The sequence below is a fragment of the Erpetoichthys calabaricus genome, chromosome 4 (assembly GCF_900747795.2).
Source record: "Erpetoichthys calabaricus chromosome 4, fErpCal1.3, whole genome shotgun sequence".
NCBI lineage: Eukaryota > Metazoa > Chordata > Cladistia > Polypteriformes > Polypteridae > Erpetoichthys > Erpetoichthys calabaricus.
In genome coordinates, this window is record NC_041397.2 from 236,017,942 (window position 1) to 236,039,973 (window position 22,032).

Below are 22,032 nucleotides of genomic sequence, written 5' to 3' on the forward strand. Positions count from 1 at the left end.
TACTGTATATACAGATGTTAAGAATTTTAGGAGACTTTGGTTTTTAAAATACAAAAAAGCAAAGGTCTCGGATCTGAAAAAATAAAACAGCATTTAAATGGTGTGTGGTTTAATTTAAGCTTACTAAAAAGAAGTAAAGTTTATGTTTTAATATCCAACAAATGCCTCCAGATAGAAGCTTATTGTCTAATTGGCCAACTTTGTAACATTGTGTAGAGCTGCTGTAAATATCCCAAAGACGGAGTTCCTTCATAGTTGTGAAAGGTCAGAGAAGTCCTCCCACAATCCATTGCCAAACCCACTTTACTGTCTGTTTACTAGGAAGTAGGTGGCAGAAGATAAACATATTAGCCTCATGCAAAAAGAAGACATCTTGGATAAGGCAACAGTCCATCTACATGACCCTTTTCATAAACCTACATTTACTTATACAGGGCCACCTATCCACCTATAATCAACATCTTTGAAATGGAAGAGGGATTTCAACCCATTTTCTTGGAGCTCTGAGGCAGCAGTGCTGCCACTATTTGACAATGTATTTGGTATTTTTCAAGTTACATTTATTTCTTCACATCATATACATGCACTTGCCATGTGAAATTGTATGCTAATGTTAAGCATTTTCTATGAATTAAAAAAAATATATATCTTGCCTGCCCTGGTGCTTTAAAACAAAGGCTATGGGGCATGGAGAAAAAGCATAAAAACCAAATACTTCAATGTTTCAATCCAAGATAGTTGCCGAGTATTGATCCATGTCTTGCAATTACTTACACACACACACACACACATTGTAAAATAGTTTATACATGTCATTTATTTATCAAAAAAAAAATAAATAAAATAAAATGGAAAATTTTGTCCATTTTAAAAGAATGTCAGCTGTGCTCAATAGCGCAGCACTTGGTCTTCCATTGCAACAACTTTTCACCGCTGCCATGTTGTTGGTTTTGTTTTGGTTCACTTCGATATTTACATCAGAACTGACACAAGAAAACACAACATGATTCCTTACAATGAGACAAACAGTACCAGAAATATGTGATAAAATGAGTATTTCCAGATCCCTTTTGTTTTCACAAACACGTGCATGTTTGTCTGTACCAAATCTTTTGCTGCTTCACTGGTAAGTTTTTATGCTTTTATTTTCCAGTGGTGCCCCATGGCCTCCATTGTAAAGAGCCAGTACAGGCAAGATATTTTTTGCTATTAATTAAAAATAGCAAATGCATACATACCATGTTTGTGAAAAAGTAATTTCAGCTTATCCTTTAATCGAATCAAAATCATCACATATTGATTACCTTTAAATTCAACTCTACGAGTGTTAATGGAACTCAGCATTATTCATAATTTTAAAGACGGACACACTAATCCCAGGACAAGTAAAAATAAAAATATGAATGAAAGAGCTGACTGCCGATAAGATAACAGATGAGTGGAATTTCTTTAGACAGTAAATATGAGCAGATCTTGCAACATACTCAATACAATTAAGGCATCATTTAAATGCTGATCTTTACCAACACCTCAAAGTCAGCCAACAACAAAAACAGCAGTAAACTTTACAGCGAAGGTAATGTAGCAAATCAATATATTTTTCTTCCTCATTTCTTATAATGCACAAAATAAACATTTTAATTAAATTTTCAAGACTAGGGAGAAAAACAATTTTAACTCAGTTCTGGGTAACAGTTTAGGTGTCCATTAAAGAAATCAATTCATTTTCTAGATACACGGGTGTCAAATTCTGGTCCTGGAGGGCCGCAGTGGCTACAGGTTTTCATTCTAACCATCTTCTTAATTAGTGATCTGTTTATGCTACTAAATTAACTTCTTTAACCTTTGTTTTAATTAACTTGACTCAGGCCCCTTAGTTGTTTCTTTTTCCTTAATTAGCAGCCATACAATAATAAGACACAAAACGAGCCGCCACATGACCAGCTGACCTGTGCCCATCACACTGTATCTGAAAATAAAGAAAGGTTAAGGTCTCAGTAATGTTGATCTCTCAGGCCACCAAAACATTGACGGTGTTCTTAGAAAAAGAAAAAGAAAAAAAAAAATCAGCAGTTTTGGAAATGTCTGCTGTGGCAGAATGAGAGCGGCAACAAGCCATGGAATGAAATAACGGGTTTAATAAACAGCAAGAACTGGCTTCTCATTAAGAAACTGGTTGGAGTTAATTTGATTGGAGTTTGATGCCCTAAATTAGCTGGTTTCACGTGTCATTTCTGTTTGGCTGTCATTTAATGAAGGAAAACAATCAATTCAGAAGACTGAATCCTTACAAATGGGGCTACTAAAATGAAGGGAAAAGAAGTGAATTAGCGGTGAAAACTGGTCACTGATTAGGAAAAGGGTCAGAATGAAAACCTGTAGCCACTGTGGCCATCCAGGCCTGGAGTTTGACACCCCTCTTCTAGACCAATGTGCCATTAACAAAAATAATGATCATTACTGTCATTTGTCATTGTTTTAAATCATGTTCACGTGTTTTACAACATTCAGACAATGAAAAGCTGCTTTTAATGAATATCTAAACTAAAGTGTTCCTTTGATCTGATGAACAAAAAAAAGCAAAGCATCTCTAACACTTTTTTAAAATCCTACACGGCACATTTCTCACAATGCTTATTTGAAGTTTTGCTAATTAAATATTGTTTGTACATGGACCACTTATCCTTTTACTGAATGTTTAATATAATAAATCATTCCTGAACTTTTCTAAAGCATTTTAAACATTACTCTAATGTCGATTGTAAAGCGGGATGATCTTTGATGTCTGTGTCTCTACTCAGGAGTTCACACATGGCGACAACCCCTTTCAGCTACTCGGCTTCTGATGTCTCAAACTCAAAAACTTGGGATTACAGAGCACTGTTCTCAGCCAGTGGAGTCAAGGGAGGTCTTCCCAGACTCCATAATGGCCAATCAGTCCTCCAACTGTGAGTATGTCTCTTATGTAGACCCAGGCTGTTTCTCTTTCTAGGCCCAAATCAAATCTGCATCACAGCACCATTTGTTTTCCTTCTAAAGGGTACCGAATGTGTAATCGAATAAAACATCTACAAGTTGGACCTTCCAGATAAGGTGCATTTATAACTACAATCAAATGAAAATTCCAGACAGTTGGTCTCCATTTAACTAATGATGTAACATCTAAATTGGCTGCACCAGTGATTACTTAAGTGTCTCTTATTAATGAGGTGAACACTTACTGTATGTGATCAGTTATTTAAGCTTTATACAGCATTTGTATTTAATTTATGTCACTCTGTAGAGATCTGTTTTCACTTTGACTTTACAAACTATTTTTCTGCCGATTAATGTCCAAAAAGCCAAATTAAACCCAGTGTGATTATAACTCCCAACTAATCTGGGAAAGACCCTTAATTCCCTCCACAAGAGCTGGTGTAGGTGGCAGAGGAAAAGGGGTGTCTGGGCATTGTCCTTAAACTGCTGTTCCCATAACTCAGGCTGGATAAGCAGTACAAAATGGAAAAATTGAATTATTAGAAAAGAAAGGCAATTAAGTCCAAGCTAAATGAAAATCTGCAGACACCGATTCTCCATTGACTGTAAGAATATTCTGCCTGAAACCACAACTCTCTACCAATGGAAACATTAACACACCAAGACTGACGAGCATAGCTATGCTGATCTGCAACCCGAGACCTCACCTACGTCTGTCGCCAGCCAGTCTTTGAGCCGGGGGTACTGCTTCTTGCACTTCTTCAAACACTCCAAGAAGTCATATACCTTCTCCTCATCCATCTGGTGCTGTACCACCTCCAGCAGCTTCCTGGCTTTGTTTCTGGGGTTCTTCTCAGCCCGGACATCAAAGAAGTTATCCTGGGTTAAGAGATTTGCTGCTATCATGCAGTCTAAGAGGGGCTCGATGTTGTAGAGTGCATCAACTAGCACTTCTCTGGAGTTTTGAATGTGCCGTTTGAGGGGCTCCTGTACTGAATCTGAAAGATGAAGATGAGAAATGGCCTAATACATAGTTAGCAGCCAAAACAGCTTGAGGGAATTTTACAAAGTGAGAAGTGCTATCTTAGCAGGATTAAAACAGACCGTAAAATGAAGAATAGTAACAAACAGTCCTCAAAAATGGAGGAGCTTCTAACTGTAGAGCTGCACATCAAGTCTACACCAGCAGTTTCGTGGCAGAAGTGGAGTCACCACACGTCTATACCACACACTATTGACACTAACCCCTAACCTTAACTGTTTATACTGCACTTGCTGCATGTGGTCTTCTGGACAAAAAACAACCTGAAGACACCATAGCAGCTTAAATTTGTGAACTTGGAAAAGCGTCTGCTAACTCTTAAGAATTCCTCAGTGCATGGGATGTGGACCCACCTTGTGCTTGCTGCCCCACTGGCTTTCATAAGAAGTCACTGGCGATATCATATCTTAGCTGTATCCCTGGCATAAGAGTCCTATTAATCATTGTCTAGAAAAAATACAGTATACTGCTCAAAAAAGTGTAAGGAACACTTTTTAATCAGAGTATAGCATCAAGTCAATGAAACTTCTGGGCTATTGATCTGGTCAGTTAAGTAGCAGAGGGGGTTGTTAATCAGTTTCAGCTGCTTTGGTGTTAATGAAATTAACAACTAGTACACTAGAGGGGCAACAATGAGACGACCCCCAAAACAAGAATGGTTTAACAGGTGGAGGCCACTGACATTTTTCCCTCTTCATCTTTTCTGACTGTTTTCTCTTCACTAGTTTTGCATTTGGCTACAGTCACTGTCACTACTGGTAACATGAGGCGATACCTGGACCCTACAGTGGTTACACGGGTAGTCTAACTTCTCCAGGATGGCACATCAATATGTGGCATTGCCAGAAGGTTTGCTGTGTCTCCCAGCACAGTCTCAAGGACATGGAGATTCCAGGACACAGGCAGTTACTCTAGGAGAGCTGGACAGGGCCCCTTGAAGAAGGTCCTTAACCCATCAGCAGGACCAGTATCTGCTCCTTTGGGCAAGGAGGAACAGGATGAGCACTGCCAGAGCCCTACAAAATGACCTCCAGCAAGCCACTACTGTGAAAGTTTGTGACCAAACAATCAGAAACAGACTTCATGAGGGTGGCCTGAGGGCATGACGTCATCTAGTGGGCTCTGTGCTCACTGCCCAGCACTGTGGAGCTCGATTGGCATTTGCCATAGAATACCAGAATTGGCAGGTCCACCACTGGTACCCTGTGCTTTTTACAGATGAGAGCAGGTTCACCCTGAGCACATGCGACAGATGTGAAATGGTCTGGAGAAGCCGAGGAGAACTTTATGTTGCCCGTAACATCATTCAGCATGACCGGTTTGGTGATGATCTGGGGAAGCATATCCATGGAGGGACGTACAGACCTCTATAGGCTAGACGATGGCACTTTGACTGCCATTAGGTATTGGGATGAAATCCTTCGACCCATTGTCAGACTCTATGCTGGTGCAGGGGTCCTGGGTTCCTCCTGGTGCACGACAATGCCCGGCCTCATGTGGCGAGAGTATGCAGGCAGTTCTTGGAGGATAAAGGAATTGATACCAACTGACTGGCCCCCACGCTCGCCTGACCCAAATCCAATAGACCACCTCTGGGACATTATGTTTATGTCCGACACTGCCAGGTTACACCTCAGACTGTCCAGGAACTCAGTGATGCCCTGGTCCAGATCTGGGAGGAGACCCCCAGGACACCATTCGTCGTCTCATTAGGAGCATGCCCCAACATTATAAGGTATGCATACTAGCACGTGGGGGACATACAAACCACCGAGTACAATTTGGAGTTGCTGCGATGAAATTTTGGCAAAATGGACTAGCCTGCCGCATCATTTTTTCCACTTTTTTTCGGGGTGTCTTTGAATTCAGCCCTCTGTAGGTTGATAATTTTCATTTCCATCAAATGATGTGGCATCCTTTTCATTCCTAACACCATTGCTCAGTCCATATCAGTATAGATATCCATCCATCCATGTTCCAACCCGCTGAATCCGAACACAGGGTCACGGGGGTCTGCTGGAGCCAATCCCAGCCAACATAGGGCACAAGGCAGGAAACAATCCTGGGCAGGGTGCCAACCCACCGCAGGAAACACACAAACACACACACACACCAAGCACACTCTAGGGCCAATTTAGAATCGCCAATCCACCTAACCTACATGTCTTTGGACTGTGGGAGGAAACCGGAGCCCCTGGAGGAAACCCACGCAGACACGGGGAGAACATGCAAACTCCACGCAGGGAGGACCCGGGAATCGAACCCAGGTCCCCAGATCTCCCAACTGCGAGGCAGCAGCGCTACCCACTGCGCCACCGTGCCACCCATCAGTATAGATATCCAGCAGGATTTTTTTTCCCATTGAGATCTGATGTGTTTTCAAAGTGTTCCTTTAAATTTTTTTGAGCAGTTTATATAACTACGTTTACTCATTTATTTAAAAAAAAAAAAAAACAAAAACAAACAAACAACATGCTTACCTTCAGTTCTGCTTCCTGCCGATATGGAGATCATTCTCTCCAGTCTAGAAAGAAAAAAAAACAAAAAACAACAACATACCAGTTCAGCCAATATAATATTTTTCTTTAGTCAGCTAAAAGGTATTACTTGTCAATAATCACCTAATCTGCTTCATGTAACATCTTTCTTAATCTCAAATGCATATGTCGATCTATTTACCTTCATAATTATTGATTTCATTTTAAGAAAAGTACTAGCTGCTGCTATTTAATTCCAATGCTCTCATTAACTAGTCATCCATTAATATTCCTAGGGAACCAACATCTGGTTATAAGTCAGCAACCAAGCCTGAAGAAGACAGTTTCCATCAGGGGCACACACACACAACGTGCCAATGTAGAATTGCTAAACATCATTAGAATGTTTTGGAAGACAGGAGCACCTGGAGAAAGACCCCACCAAATAGAGGGGATTGTGAGAAGCAGTGGCACCCAGTTCAACACTGTGCTGCCCTCTCCATATTCAATGACATTGGTCTTTATATAGTGATAGTACACTGTGCACAATGTTAGCACAGAGTGCTGCAAAGACAGTATTAAAAGGATTGTAGTCAGGCTAGAATTTGAACCCTGGGCTGTGCTGCAGAGAGGCAGCCGTGCTCTATCACTGCACCAGCTTTCTGTCCTCACACCCTCAAAGCAAAAGCTGATGACTGGGTTAATATATTCTCCATAACATTTTGCAGATTTTGTTTTTCCTTCAAGAAAGGCAAAATACGCCCTTATTGGAATCTTCTGACAAAAATGAATGAAAACACGAAACAACAAATGTGTTAAAGTGTGTTGTTCTCTTTGGATCACCATTTAAAACTGTTGGTTCGAGTACTCAGTACATAAAGTGGAGGAGTTTTCATAGCCCGTGATCATATAACGCATTTCATGATTTTTAAACTTCAGTTTTGAAGAATGAAGCCACCCGTTTCTTCTTGAGATCCAGAAACTTAGGAAAACTGATGCCAAAGCCACAAAGCAATTGGGCCATAGTGGAGCGGCATCCTTATCCTATTGATGAATCAACTCGTGGCATCACAACAAATAATGTAAATATTAAAATAAATTTAAAATACACGAGGCTAACCACATTACAAGGAGGAAAAGATTTACAAAATGCATTCACCAGCCTTTAGCTCTGGTTAAAACCTTCTGGATTCCAATCCCGATAACACATTGCGTGACCGTGAGCAGGCCACTTCACCTGCCTGTGCGCCCACTGGAAAACCCAAAGCCGTGAAATCAGACATGTTGTAAATCCCCTCCGATAAAGGCGTCAAAACCACATTTTAAGTAATCATGGCATCTGTTGCAACCACATGTTGTATGCTTTTCTGCAGCTGCTGTTCATAAAGTGTGTAAATTATGTCGAGACAATGGAAGAGTTTTATTGAGGAGGTGTTGAAAAGCGTACGGAATACCAATGGGTGCTCCGGAATTGTCGAATTGCCCTAACACTGCAGTCTGAAGCGGCGCCAGACACACACACACACGCAACAACAACAACAACAACAACAGGACTTACCTGTCTGAATGCGAATGTCACTTCGGTGAGTTGCAATTAAAATGTAAGTCAGAGCAAACCGAGCGGCACTGGAGGACCTCAAATGACGGTGACTGGGGAGGACTTGACAACCCGAGTCCGGGCGCCTTTTCTATTCATTCACCTCCCCGCCCTCCCATTAAAAAAAAGCTGCTCGCCTCTTTAGCGATCCAACTGCTGCCTTCCGTCCATTCTGACTGCTTGACTACTTCTTACGGCCCAACTTCGTCTGTCTAACTTCGCCAGCTCAATGGTCGTTCGTTCCAGTATTTCGAACTGGAGTTTCTCCGTTTTATCGATCGGGAAAACCACCCAGTCCACCCACACCAGTTCACTTCGGCTAAACTGAAAGTCGAAACGCTGATAGTCACGCCTACAAACTTCCTTCCTCTCTGATCCCGGGTCAGGAAACAGCAGCTCGCAGAGGTTCTCGCCTTTATTTCGCTAATAAGGCAAAAAAGGCCGGGCGTGTTAGGAACAAGCGGACCAAAAAAAGATCGAGAGAGGGTGACGTTAATGACCCGGTCACAACGCCCTTGTCGTAGTATGGACACTGTACGTGGAGGAAGGGGAATTGGGCAGACTGATTACAGGGGAGAGAGCAATAACCTGAAAGCCTTAACGGCATGGTCGGTTTCTGTCCTCAGGGCCGTCTTAACGTATGGCTACAATGGGCACTGGCCAGGGACCCCAGGAGCATTGGGGCCAACGATGTTTCTGATGCCAATGTGTGTTTCAGTTTTGCTATCTAAACAGGGGCCCGGGGGCCTATGATGCCGTTAAGACGGCCCTAATTTCGTCCCCTTGCCAGACAGTTTAGGGCAGTTTCAGATTGTTTTAAAACTCCGAAAACCCATACCAAAAAAATTCCATTCGCGGAACACCAATGCAAATGTAAAAAAAAAAAAATTGAAATAATCAGTTATGTGAAAAATATTGTAATCAAGAAAAATGTATAAATAGATGAATTCACAGCATAACGTTCTGCAAAAAGATGTAACGATAAAAAAATGTTACGTGTCAAGCATAATAAAAGTAAAAGGGAAGAATGTACCACCAGTGTGTGACACACATCACCATTATTGGTATAAGGTTTGTTAATGATAGTCTTAAAGTAGGTGTCATATTTAGTCTATTTTGATATTTTGTCTTTCTTGCTCAGCCAGTAGAAATGTACTTTCACATAACCTTGTACACTCCTAATAATCCTGGTTCTTTAATGGCACTTTACTGGGTTGCGTAGACCCATTGTTTGGCAAAGGACCATTTCATTCTGAGGAGGGTTCTTTGCGTGTGTAGTTGGTTTTATGCTTTGAACTATGAAAAACAAAGAACAGAAATATTTTATGTTTAGTTGGCTAACGGGATCAAGACAACCTGAAATAGCCTGTGTTGTTGTATTGAGTCCTTTTAAAATCACGAAAACATTGGTATTTAAAAATATAACTTCAGCTATTTACTCCTATCGGTCATTTTAAAAAAAGTGTCCCTCAGGCCCCTCGTGATATAGCTCCTTAGCTGTGACCTGATGATACTTTTAATAATCTGACGTGCGGACGGCGGGTCGTTCGCTTTCTTTCTCACTTTTAATTTCGGTGCGAGACCTGACCGCTTCGTCACTTTTCCGTGCCACCCACCTTGATCACATCGGATACTCGATTGTTTCATCGAGCACTTGATGAAAAGGCACCTTGGGACAATGGGCGGGCACCCAAAACCCCCTGATGGTCGCCCCACCTCCGAGCTCAGTTTATTTAATGCGCACAACTAGATTCACAGTCAGTGACTGGAGACGTTTAGTGACTGACAGACAGAACTCTGTTTCCTGGTCTACGTGCACTCAGATCAGTGCGGCAAGAGACGTAATCATGCAGTGCGTCAAATTCAGGTTTCTCGTCGATCGCCCCCTTTTTTCCCAGTAGCTAGAGCTAATATTTTATGGAAACGCGTTCCACTGAACACAGCTTAAAAGCACTGCTTTAGGAGATCTCGCCTCAAGCTTCTCCGATCGCTGCTCTGTTCTCTGTGTGCGGCACGAAGCTCACTTGTATACTTGCACTGTGCGGTTGAGTGCGGCGCACTGCAACTATGGCAAGCCTGATGCTGTCAGTGTCTGTATGGGGTTTGTACGTTCTGCCTGTGTCTAGTATGGTCTCTTTTCGTTACATTCAATATGCCGAGGGCTTACAAGGCTAAACTTACTCGAAACGCGTCCCTGCCAAGGCAGATTCCTACCTTCCAGTATGTCCTGTGCTGCATGGGTAGACTACGGACGAGTGCGATATTTGAAATTGGATAATGACGACTCAGTGACTGGATAAATCTCTTATATATATATTTCTCTTCTGATTCGTCCTGCTTCCACTTCAAAACCGGTCCCGCCCACACACAGCCGACTCGGCATTTCTCGATTCCTATTCGTCGTCTTCCATGTCATACACTATACTGGCCTGCTGAGCGTAATACATCCAACAAGTACTCGAGGTGCTGCCACAACGATAAAGTAGCTTTACCACCTTTGCGGGAGCCACCTGTGTCTTTACAAAAGCTTCTTACACAGCAAACATCAGAAGCTAAAAATGATCGTGAACACATTTGAGAATACAACTCTTCTCTAGCGTTTGCTTCCTTGGGTGCATAGATAACTCAACCTCCTGGCCACGGACCATACTGTTTTAAAATACACAGGCAAATTTATCACCAAATCTCTCCACTATACGCTAACACTTCTACCTCTCCAGGATATGGACAGTTGTATATTTTTGACCAGCGCAAGCTACTAAAGTAGGCCTACGCATACAAAATAAAGCAAATTCTGCATGCAGCGAAAATGTACTTCTCCAGCTAGATTCCACGCTCAGAACCAGTAACCCCTTCGCTAAATCATACAAACACATGCATGAAATCGCTCAGTCCAATCCAACAGCATGTGTGCGAATGGTTTTCAAGGAAACCCATAGGTAGGATTTACGACGATACAATGCCCTGACAAGTCACACCGATGTTGCAGCGATTTTCGTCGGAGAAGATGGCGAAACACCTGCCGAAAGGGACATTTGCATCTATCCCATAGGCAACTCCCGTAAACAGATTTCCACGCTCAATATGAATTGCGATCCTATGGTTTACCCACTTTTATTCCCTTACGGAGACATTGGCTGGCACAAAGATTTACAACATGTTCCCGATAAAAAAACCGCCAAGTGAATAAGTCTTACTCAATGCCAATTTTATACGTACAGATTAGCAATGTGGAATACATTTAGTATTTTGCACTCCAGCGGCAAACTATTCCAACAGTACGTTGTAGATGTGTATGTTAAAACAGAGGGCGCGTGTCTCAAGTATCTCAGATTACATCAACAAGATCTGCGCGTGGAACTATTAGACGCACTGCAAGCAAACGCTGAAAATAACAACGTACGTGTAGGCAAAATGATCATATTACCATCCACATTTGCAGGAAGTCCAAGATACATGCAACAAAACTATCAGGATACCATGGCCATAGTACGTACATTCGGAAAGCCGGATTTATTTATCACTTTCACATGTAATCCTGCTTGGTCGGAAATTCTACATGCACACTGCGTCTTTCAAGAAGTATTTATTTCTTCTTGATTTCTGAATTCCGTTCTCACCGTTTTCCGTTCCTATTCTTACACCGCCGTATGCTACAGCGGGCGTCGTCTAGTGGGTAATATTATTCTAAATTTAGGTGAATGAGGGGGACAGGTTGTTGGGTTGAATGGCCTGTTCTCATCACAATTTGTTCGAATGTATAAAAAAGTAATGGATGAATGAATTCATTAGTGAGTAAATTTATGTCTAAATAATTATGCGAACAATGGTATAGTATGAATAAAAATACCAGTCCATTTCTATGCATTCATAAAATACAAGTCCATCGCTGGACATACTCGCAAACACACTCATTCACTTACTATCTCTTCTCCCGTTATGCCTTAAGCTGTGGGGGTACAAATACACTAAATTTAAGGTCGTCGATCACGTTAACCTGCTGCAGTTCATTAGAACGAGAGAGGAAACCCGATGTACGCACACAAACCTGCAGATAAAGCAACTCTACGCTCAGGGCTTACACATTGAAGTACCCCAGAACCGTGAAGCACTTCTGGTATGCAGAATGATTTGATGGAGAACTCTGCCACATTACTATTACAGAAAAGCTGATCAAAATTCAGCTAATGGACATTTTTTTTCATTAAACATATATAATTACATTCATGAAGAGAAGCTAAATTGTGCGTCATGTGTATTTACTCTTAAAAATAAAGGTGCCATAGTGTTTGTTTATCTATATGGGCACCATTATTCTTTCCCAAAACAACAATCCACATGCAGGTTGCAAAATTAACCTTTATTTATTAGATTCAAGGGTCTGTAAATAACAATAAATAGAAAATATTAGATCTGTGAAGTTCCAATGTATTCCTGATTTAAAAAAACAAAACTCTTACTGTATTCAGTAACACAACCTAGAGTTAAGGTTTTCTTAATCTTTTCATAAGCTTCTAGGCTGCCTACTGTACATTAAAGATTTCTAGTTTGCCATGCATTAGGAGGTTTTTCAAAGCCCATAGTACTATATTAATACGCGAAGAACCTTTCCCAGAATTGAATGTTTTTTGCTCAGCAATAATAATAATAATAATAATTCATTACATTTATATAGCAATGGATGTATGAGAACCTTTAAGAACAGGGTACAAAAAAGAAAGGACTATTTTTTTGCCCAGCTGTATTGGCATTATTCAAGTCACTGAGCTCAGTAGCCCTATGGAGGACTATTTCGGTCAAAATTAAATAAATAAATAAATGCGCAAATAAATTAAAGTTCTGTGAAATGTGAGCATAAATAAATAAATGTATCATGAAATGAAGCCATAATAAATAAATTTGCCATGAAATAAGAGCATAAATAAATAAATGTGTCACGAAATATGTTTTTTGTTGCTTATTTATTTATTTCATTTTGTCCGTAACATTCCTCCAAACCATCATGAAATACGACTTGAAATAAAACTGTCACTTTCACTCGTCAAAGTTGAGAGGGTGGGCTCTAACACACCCTCTAGTTATTGATTGGTTAATCGACTTCTGTAGATTGGCTATGCCTAATTCAACATGGCTGTGTGTGAGATGGAAGTAAACGAGATAGCACAAGAATTAATTAGAAAAATGCTTACTACTGCCGATGAAATGGATTCTGCCGAAGATATCACATATTTCAGAGAGAGAATTGTTGCAGAGAAATGGAAGAATGCAAGAAGACTGACGTTCCAGTTTGAATTAAATATCACACATTTTACGTAACCATGTAATTTCACATTTATGATCTTTTCACACTGCTGACATTATTCTGCAAAACCAAAATTATTTCTCTCCTTCCATACTTTACATTATGTTAACTGGGCTACTTATTTGTGGTCTAATAATATTACATACCTGTGAAGGAGATCCTCTTTTCTCCAAGTCCAGAGGCAGCAAGGCTCGCTTTGACAAACACACTTGGTATTTTGGTAGAAGTCTGGTCACTTAGACAACAAAAATTATGTGTGTACATTATGTGATGTACTATGCTTGGAGAAGGCATCCTTCTAGTAGACCTAAATTGCCTCCTTGGGTTGTTTGAGCCCCCATACGGGGCAAATAGCCGTGCTACCTCTGCTGTTAATTAAAAGAAGCAACACATTTAATTTTTGACATGCAGCAATATAGTTTTTAACAAGATAAAATTGAATGTGTTCAATAAATGTGCTCATCACTGTATTTCTTTCACTGCAACACTGAAAGCCCAGTTAAATGTAGAGGAGAATCATCCTTTCTGGAATGTGGGCACCATGTTTTGAGGATTGTTTAGGAAAGCTAGAAGTAGCAACATACTACAAATAACTACAGAAGGGTAAAACTGAATCAGGATACCAGGAAACACTGTATAAAAAATATGCTCACTAAACTGCAAGGAACCACAGGTCTTAGAGAAAGAGAGAGAGAGTATAAATAAATGTTTAAAACCTACTTTAAACAGTAATTATGGGGGGTGGTGAAAAACAAAGAAAGGTGTTGTTTAATTACGAAAAGGGGGGAAAAAACAGGTAAAACAACAACAAAAAAAACCCCAGAAACCAATTGTATGAAGAATACAAACTGAAATGAAAATGAATCAAATTTTTATATATAAAAAGTGGTAGAAAAAGCAGAAAAAGGCAAAGGTAGTAGACTAACAATTACATAGAATAAAAAATTAAAAATACAATTACATGAAAAATATAAACAATGTGATATAAGAAAATAGAACATATTGGTAAACATAGAAAAATAATTAAGAAAAAAGTAAAAAATGAAATACAGTCACATATTGAGAAATCAAGGAAAAATACATGCATAACAACATAGGAAATTAGTAACGGAAAGCTATTTAATAGCATAAAAATTAACTCAAAATTGTTTCCACAGTCTTTCTGCTGTGGGTTACTGAATGTACTAAAACAAACACTTGCAACAATATATGTGTATAACATACCGTTAAGTGAGAAGAAAAACAACTGTTCATATTAAAGTTTATTATCCTAAAAATGCACATAAACCTGTTTTGTTTCCTCCACATCCTTTGCATCAAATTAATTTCTGCATTCTGTCTACCAAAATCACTTGACAGTAGGTGAAAACTGCATTTTAAGATAACCACTGTTCAATTATACTCATTGTAACAAAGTGAATATAAAGAGGGGAGTATGTTTATAAAATGATGGCTCCAACTCAACTATTGTGCGACATTCACAAAATATTTCTGTTAGATTTAATAGCTCTTCAGTATTCAGCAACTGATATTTCGTTTGTGATGTGGCTACCGTCAGGTCTTTCTGTTTACTTGTAGGCAGGTTTGTATTTTGCAGACAAATAACTATTGCAAATTTACAGCGCTATTAGCACAGCCACCTAAAATACAGTAGTATATCTTGAACAGGAGTAGAGTGAGTACTCGACAAAGTGGGGGTAGGTCTTCGGCTATCAAGTGGGGCACTTACAGCTGAAACCTCATGTGCTGATTCCTGAGGGGATGAAGAGGTTAGAGCTTCCTGAATTAAAACTGCCGCTTCACGTAGCAACTCTGGGCAACTTTTTGTAGCAGTCATATTCGCCATGGACACTCACAAGCACAACTTTAAGCATGCGCTTTGGTACCTTGAGAATCATATGGCTCATAGTTCGATTACTCTAGGCTGAAGGTAACACTCAACAAATCAATAACTAGAGGGTGTGTTAGAGCCCACCCTCTCAACTTTGACGAGTGAAAGTGACAGTTTTATTTCAAGTCGTATTTCATGATGGTTTGGAGGAATGTTACGGACAAAATGAAATAAATAAATAAGCAACAAAAAACATATTTCGTTACACATTTATTTATTTATGCTCTCATTTCATGGCACATTTATTTATTAAGGCTTCATTTCATGAAACATTTATTTATTTATGCTCACATTTCACAGAACTTTAATTTATTTGCGCATTTATTTATTTATTTAATTTTGTCCGAAATAGTCCTCCATAGTAGCCATCCCTACTGTTAAAGCTATTGTAGGCTGTACGTTTTGCCCTACGAACTCCAATGACCAGCGTGCTCCACTGCCGAGACGGAAGCGTCTTGCGCCGTTGCCTAGAAACGGGAGTAAACGCAGCGGGACTCAGTGAGACCGTGCAGGAAAAGGACGCTCAAAACTAAAGGTAAATAGATACAAATGTTGAAAATGTTTATAAACAAATCATTTGTGATTAATATAGGATGGACAGAGATATGTCTTCTAAATTTGGAATGACAAACGATAAAAGGGATGTGAGGAAGCTGAAGGTGTCTTCGGTAGCATGATATGATGGTTACTGCAACAGCCAAGTGTGTACTTGGAGTAGCGAATACAGTAAGTCACCAATTGACTGCGACAGGTAGCAGGGGCAATGGAACATGTTATGGGATTCCACTGCCGATTGCCTTTCATTGTTAGAGGTTAAATCTTTGAGAATCGTTGCAAACACGTTGTATTTTCACGTCCTAAAAGAGTAATATTCCAAGTTGATCGAAATTGGAAATGCACAATGCACAAGTTCTTACACTGTAATTTATAAAGGCTTATAATACACAAACATTTGTTTTATAAAAATAAATATTTTTTGTATGATATTTTTAAGAATCGCAGTGTAGAATATGTATTAAAGCACTGCTCAGACCAGAATTTGTGCATCTGTCTTCTCCAGCCTTTTCACCCTATCATGTGTTGCCTGCTCAGGAATGAGTTGCCAGTGGGAGAAGGTGCACTAGTATGTCACAGTCTATGGAGAGGTCCCAACAGGAGCTGAACATGAGAGTAACCCCACCCTGGTGAGCTGAGAGCCGCTGCCAATGCTATCATTGATAGACAGGGGCTGCCCAGGGAGAGCCAGGAGGCAGAGAATGCTTTAGAGGCAGATACCCTGTGTTGCATCTTCTGGTGGGAATAGCAATGATGCACACCCGGTGGTTGAATCATTACTGAATTATTTTTATTAAATCCAATAACATGTTTGTGAACAATGTCTTAATCTATTATAGTGCATGCCACTTTAGAACCTCCTGTCTTTCATATCCAACAAACTACCACCCACCCTTGTATCAAATTAGCATCACAACACCCGCTACTAATATCAACTTGAACTGCAGATGGTTACATGGCTTACTTAAGTCTGTCCAGGTAACTACACCCTGAGAGCACAGATGTGAGGGAGGTACCATGAGGACTGGCATGAAGCAAGAAAAATTAATTCAGCCCGACAAACAAAGCAAAAGTTCCCCTTCCTGGGAAAGGTAGAAGCTGTGACCTGGTGGGCAAACATTGCTCTTTGTGCTCAGGAAGTCACCGTGTGGAAATGCAGACAGCCACCCCAGGGTGGCCTGGTGTTGGACAGTAAGACAGTAAGAATAGAAGGGTATGGGGTCATTCTGAAGAAGGGCGAAAAGGTGAGTGACAATACCTGTAAGACAGTCTGAGTAACCTAAGATACTTGATAGGCTCAGTAGGTTTTCTTTGGTTATTCTTTTTTATTTGATTAAGAAGCACTTTATGTTTGATATTTCATTTGTTAAGCCTTTTCCTCCAAGCTCGGGTGTTGCACAGACATTTTGGTCCATGTTTGCATTCAGCCCATTATGATTATTTTTTAATTTGTTCCTTTAAACTATTTTGGATTGTCCCTAACCAGAGTTCAGTGGCGTCTTTTCATTAAGGGCCACTGCCCCACCTCCATTCCCCAGTAGATGGCACTGTTATGCAAGGAATTAAGAAGCCATATATTTGCTTCAGTAATTCAGTGTATCGTTAAAATGTATATAGCAAACTAAACTTAATCATGATTTTCAATTTTTTCCCAATTTTCCACAATATTCTCAATGAAATATCTGATACAGAAAAATATTTCTTTTTGGAGTATGTGAAATTTTCTTGGTGCCTGAGGCTGCTTTGCCTCTTTGTGGGTTGCTTGGGCAAGCCCTTCAACCCTGAGTCCTTTTACTTGCACATCTTGTTATTTTGGAGTAGTCATTATCATCAACATGAATCGTGTTGATAACATATGTACAACATAATTTAGCACTTTTGTCATTGAACAAAAGCGGAAAATATATACCTTTATGCTTATTAATTTGATGCTGGTGTTGAGATAGCTCTCTTATTGTATGACAAAATAATATGTTGATAGATTATCATTTTGTGCTTTTTATATAATATTATTTTGCTGGGGCGGCACGGTGGTGCAGTGGGTAGCGCTGCTGCCTCGCAGTTAGGAGACCTGGGTTCGCTTCCCGGGTCCTCCCTGCGTGGAGTTTGCATGTTCTCCCCGTGTCTGTGTGGGTTTCCTCCGGGCGCTCCGGTTTCCTCCCACAGTCCAAAGACATGCAGGTTAGGTGGATTGGTGATTCTAAAATTGGCCCTAGTGGGTGCTTGGTGTCTGGGTGTGTTTGTGTGTGTCCTGCGGTGGGTTGGCACCCTGCCCAGGATTGTTTCCTGCCTTGTGCCCTGTGTTGGCTGGGATTGGCTCCAGCAGACCCCCGTGACCCTGTGTTCAGATTCAGTGGGTTGGAAAATGGATGGATGGATGGATTATTTTGCTGTCATGTTATCATAACAGGTACTGGCAGCTTAATACATTGTGAAATGCATTGTCACTCCCTTTCTCCCTCACTTTAAATTTACTGGAGGCCATTGTCTTTCTTGACCAACCATAGCTCCCACCATCCACAGCTGCTTCTCTGTGGCTCCAGTGACCCTTTCTTTGCCCATATAGCCACTCTGCCAGCCCTGCTTTACTACGTCTACTTTGGGCACCAAATTAAACAACTGGTTGGAGTGAAATTAGTTGGCGTTTGGTGCCCTGACTTAGTTGGTCTTCTGTTGGCTCACTCACTTCACATTTCATTTCTGTGTGGTTGCCATTTAAGGAAAGAAATGAAGCAGTTCAGAGAAACAATGAAGAAATTCAGGGGAATAAATCTTAAAAAACAAGTTAATTAAAATTAATTCAAAAGAAGTTAATTAGTAGCAAAAATGGGTCACTAATTAAGAAAAGAGTTAGAATAGTAATAATAATAATAATAATAATTCATTACATATATATAGCACTTTTCTCAGTATGAAAACCTGTAGCCACTGGGGCCCTCCAGGACCAGAGTTGGGGACCCCTGTTCTAGAGACTTGCCTTGGCCATGTGTCCCGGTCAATGGATTGAAGCAGAGGAGTGGGCTTGCTGTTGTTTCAGTGCTTGATGGGTTCCCTGTATTTCATTCACACACACACACACACACAGACCCTTTGCACGGGTTCCTTTTATGGCTAATTTCCTCTCCCAACAAGCAGCAGACATCTTTGCAACATCTCTCCCCAACTCCATGTGGTTAAAAATGCCACAGCCGGAGTTCAATTCACAAGTTGTTTTTTCCTTGCTTCACTCCTTGTTAGGTGTCTTGACGTATCTTATAGAGGCTGGTTCTGCAAACTTGGAGCTCTAATATTTCTTGTTTTTAAATCATTTTATTTGACATTTTGGCTTTCATCTCTGTTTTGGTGGAAGTTTTTCCAATTCAGTTTTAGGTTATTCTCACTTGCAGTGTCGTAGGTGTAATAAAAGCTTTTCTTGAGTTGTGGGATTTTGCCAGTAGCCATACCACATGCATTTCAGAGCAGGCCATCCACCTGAAGCTAAGCATGTTCGGGCCCAGTCAGTACTTGGATGGAGACATTCTAGGAAAAGCTTGGGTTGCTGCTGGAAGAGACAAGCAGGGGTTTTTTTCCTGTGGCCTGAGTCTAGATCCCATAGTGACGGGGACGGTGTGCCGAAAAAAATGCTCTGTCCTTCGGATGAGACGTAAATCTGAGGTCATGACTCACTGTGGTCATAAATGATCTCTGGGCATCCTTCGAAAAGAGTAGTGTGTCTCCCGATGTTCTAGCTAAATTGCCCACCATGGTCTGGTCATTCTGGCCTCCTAATCACCCCCCTTCTCTAACTGGCTATCTCTCTCACTACTTCACCACCTAACAGCTAACGTGTGGTTAGCATACTGGCACACAAATGGTTGCTGTCTAATCATCCAGGTGGATGTTGCACATTGGTGGTGGTTGAAGTGGCTTCCCCCTCTGTCTATGTAAAGTGCATTGAGAGTCTTGAAAACTCTATATAAAAGCAATGTCTTCCTCTAATGCATTTGAACCATTTGTAATTTCAGGTTTGCTTTGTCTTTTAGGGCAGAAATCTTTTGAAGTTTTAGTAATTGAGGTTTTGACATTATCCTTAAAGAAGTCAAATTTTATGCATTACCATTTCTTATAAACTTTCAGGATAGTCCAGCCTCATTTTTGCATTTATTTATGTTTCTGGTTTTTTTTTTCTAAACTGGAACAAAGGGAATTAAGGGTTTCTTTTTAAATGTTACTTAGTATATGTAGTTTCTAGTAATGGGCAAGAAAAACTTTTTATCTCGTGATTTCATGGAGAACAGACATAATAAAGTTTCTGACAGAATAGGATCCAATTGTGACCAATGCTGGATAGCAGCAAACAATTTTAAAAATGTCCACAAAAGAATCTCCTGTTACTGCTGTTACGTAATCCACATCAAGTAAATCTGGTGGTATGCACACAACATGCAAAGCACATGCATTTTTTGCTAAATTATCGTTAAATAAATAACTCCGTAAAATGAAAGTAGTCTACAAACAGGAAACCCCCCTCACACAGGGTTGCACTTTGAATTGAAGACAGGACTCTTGACCAATGAATGAGGGGGAGAGGTGACTCCTCAATTCAAAGGCAACAAAAATGCATGCATTTTGCATGTTGTGAGCATACGACTGGATGACTTGACGTGTAGATTATACAACATGAGTAACTTGAGATTCTTTCACGGACATTTTTGACATAGTTTGCTGTTGCCCAGCGCTGGTCATCATTGGGTACTACAGTAAGTAATACAATAAGAATCAATAATCTGAAATGCCTACAATGCTGGACAAATGGGCTGTGAAGAGCAAATTCCAAGCAGATTCCCAGGTATGGAATTGCTTGCCTCTGTCAAAGAGAGCACTGATTAGTAATGTTGGAACACATCCCTTTGTCATGCAGTATCAACAAAGGAATTGATGGAGAGCCAAGATCAAGATGCTGTTGAAAGTTCTGAACCTGCTTCAGCACCAGCTTCAGGAGAAGAGAATGTTGAGTCTGCAAACATTCAAGAAGAAAATCCAGAAGGTGAGAACTTCTTAGTATTCTATTAGAATGCTTGCTATGTCAAACGTTCATGGAATGAACTGGCAGTGGTGTAGGAATATGTATGATATTTTTAAGAATATGTCTTACTTTGTTTTAATTTCAGCTTTATTCATTGGATACAGTATATAATAATATGTCAGTTCTTAACCAGCTTCTTTGTAACTGTTGAACAAAGAGTTAGTGAAGCTAAATACCTTTTTCATTACTTAATGTGTTTTACAAATAAGAGACAACAGCAGTGAAAGTGTTGGGGTCCCAGGAGGGAGACCCTTTTTTAATTTGATGAAAAAAGATTTGAAATAAAAAGGTAAAACATGGATCATCTGGTCCAAAATATGGTTCCTCTTTGGTTGTTTTCACATGCCTGGTAGATTAGACGGGGATGTTCCCAGTGGTAAACTTTTGTGGTTTTACTGTGTTGAGTTGTAATGGTGATCTCTTGACTCATATCATTATATAAACACTAGTCATTTAGCCCGTTACAATAACGGGCGCTAGAACAGTAGTGCATAAACATTAGTAGGAACAGTCTATATTAAATGGTAAGGGACTTTGACCTCATTCTTTTTGTCAGTCGTATTTTTCTTTCTTTCAGCCTTTCTTTTGTTGATTTTTACTTGCTGAGCTGACCGTTCTTCGTGGGCTGCTGCTGTGTATTGTGTGTCTTTAATTTTCTGTGACAGTAATACTGTCTTGTACGGCTCTATTCAATAAGGGCGCGCACAAAAAGGTGAGCTTCAAAAGGGCGACCAAATAAAGGCGCGTGTAAATAAAGATCTGCACGATTGTTGCTCTTCACATATTCCAGAGCCATTTGAACTAAATTATCTACGAACGCCTTTATTCGCTGTGCCCAATTGAGGTCACCCAATTGAGGCTCACCTTTTTGTGCGCGCCCTTATTGAAGGATGCCTGTGCGCGCCCTTATTGAAGGATACCGTCTTGTACGTCCGCTGGCTTGTACGTCCGTAATATACCTTTAATTTTCTCTGGCAGTAATACAGGCGTGCGCGTTGGTAATATGCCTTTAATCTCCTCTGACAGTAATACTGGCTTGTATGTGGCTGTAATATGTGTCACTGTATTGTGTACCTTTAATTTCCTCTCGCAGTAATACTGGGTTGTATTTCCGTAAAACGCCTCTA

The 22,032-nt window shown here is 40.3% G+C and overlaps 2 protein-coding genes across 5 annotated transcripts in view; one reads left to right on the top strand and one right to left on the bottom strand.

Moving 5' to 3' along the window:
- LOC114650671 (uncharacterized) overlaps nucleotides 1–8,827 on the bottom strand; it is a 33,823-nt gene extending 24,996 nt beyond the window's left edge. For both annotated transcript variants that reach the window (XM_051927060.1, XM_051927059.1), the window contains exons 1-3: nucleotides 8,054–8,827; nucleotides 6,499–6,542; nucleotides 3,684–3,974 (exon numbers count right to left, since the gene is read on the bottom strand). In XM_051927060.1, the coding sequence (XP_051783020.1) occupies nucleotides 3,684–3,974; nucleotides 6,499–6,532 (325 nt within the window). In that variant the 5' untranslated portion in view covers nucleotides 6,533–6,542; nucleotides 8,054–8,827. The remainder of the gene's footprint in view (nucleotides 1–3,683; nucleotides 3,975–6,498; nucleotides 6,543–8,053) is intronic.
- A 6,938-nt stretch (nucleotides 8,828–15,765) lies between these two features.
- Nucleotides 15,766–22,032, top strand: part of LOC114650674 (cilia- and flagella-associated protein 44) — a 106,460-nt gene continuing 100,193 nt past the window's right edge. For all 3 annotated transcript variants that reach the window (XM_051927052.1, XM_051927051.1, XM_028800457.2), the window contains exons 1-2: nucleotides 15,766–15,820; nucleotides 20,741–20,866. In XM_051927052.1, coding sequence (XP_051783012.1) covers nucleotides 20,758–20,866 — 109 coding nt within the window. In that variant the 5' untranslated portion in view covers nucleotides 15,766–15,820; nucleotides 20,741–20,757. The remainder of the gene's footprint in view (nucleotides 15,821–20,740; nucleotides 20,867–22,032) is intronic.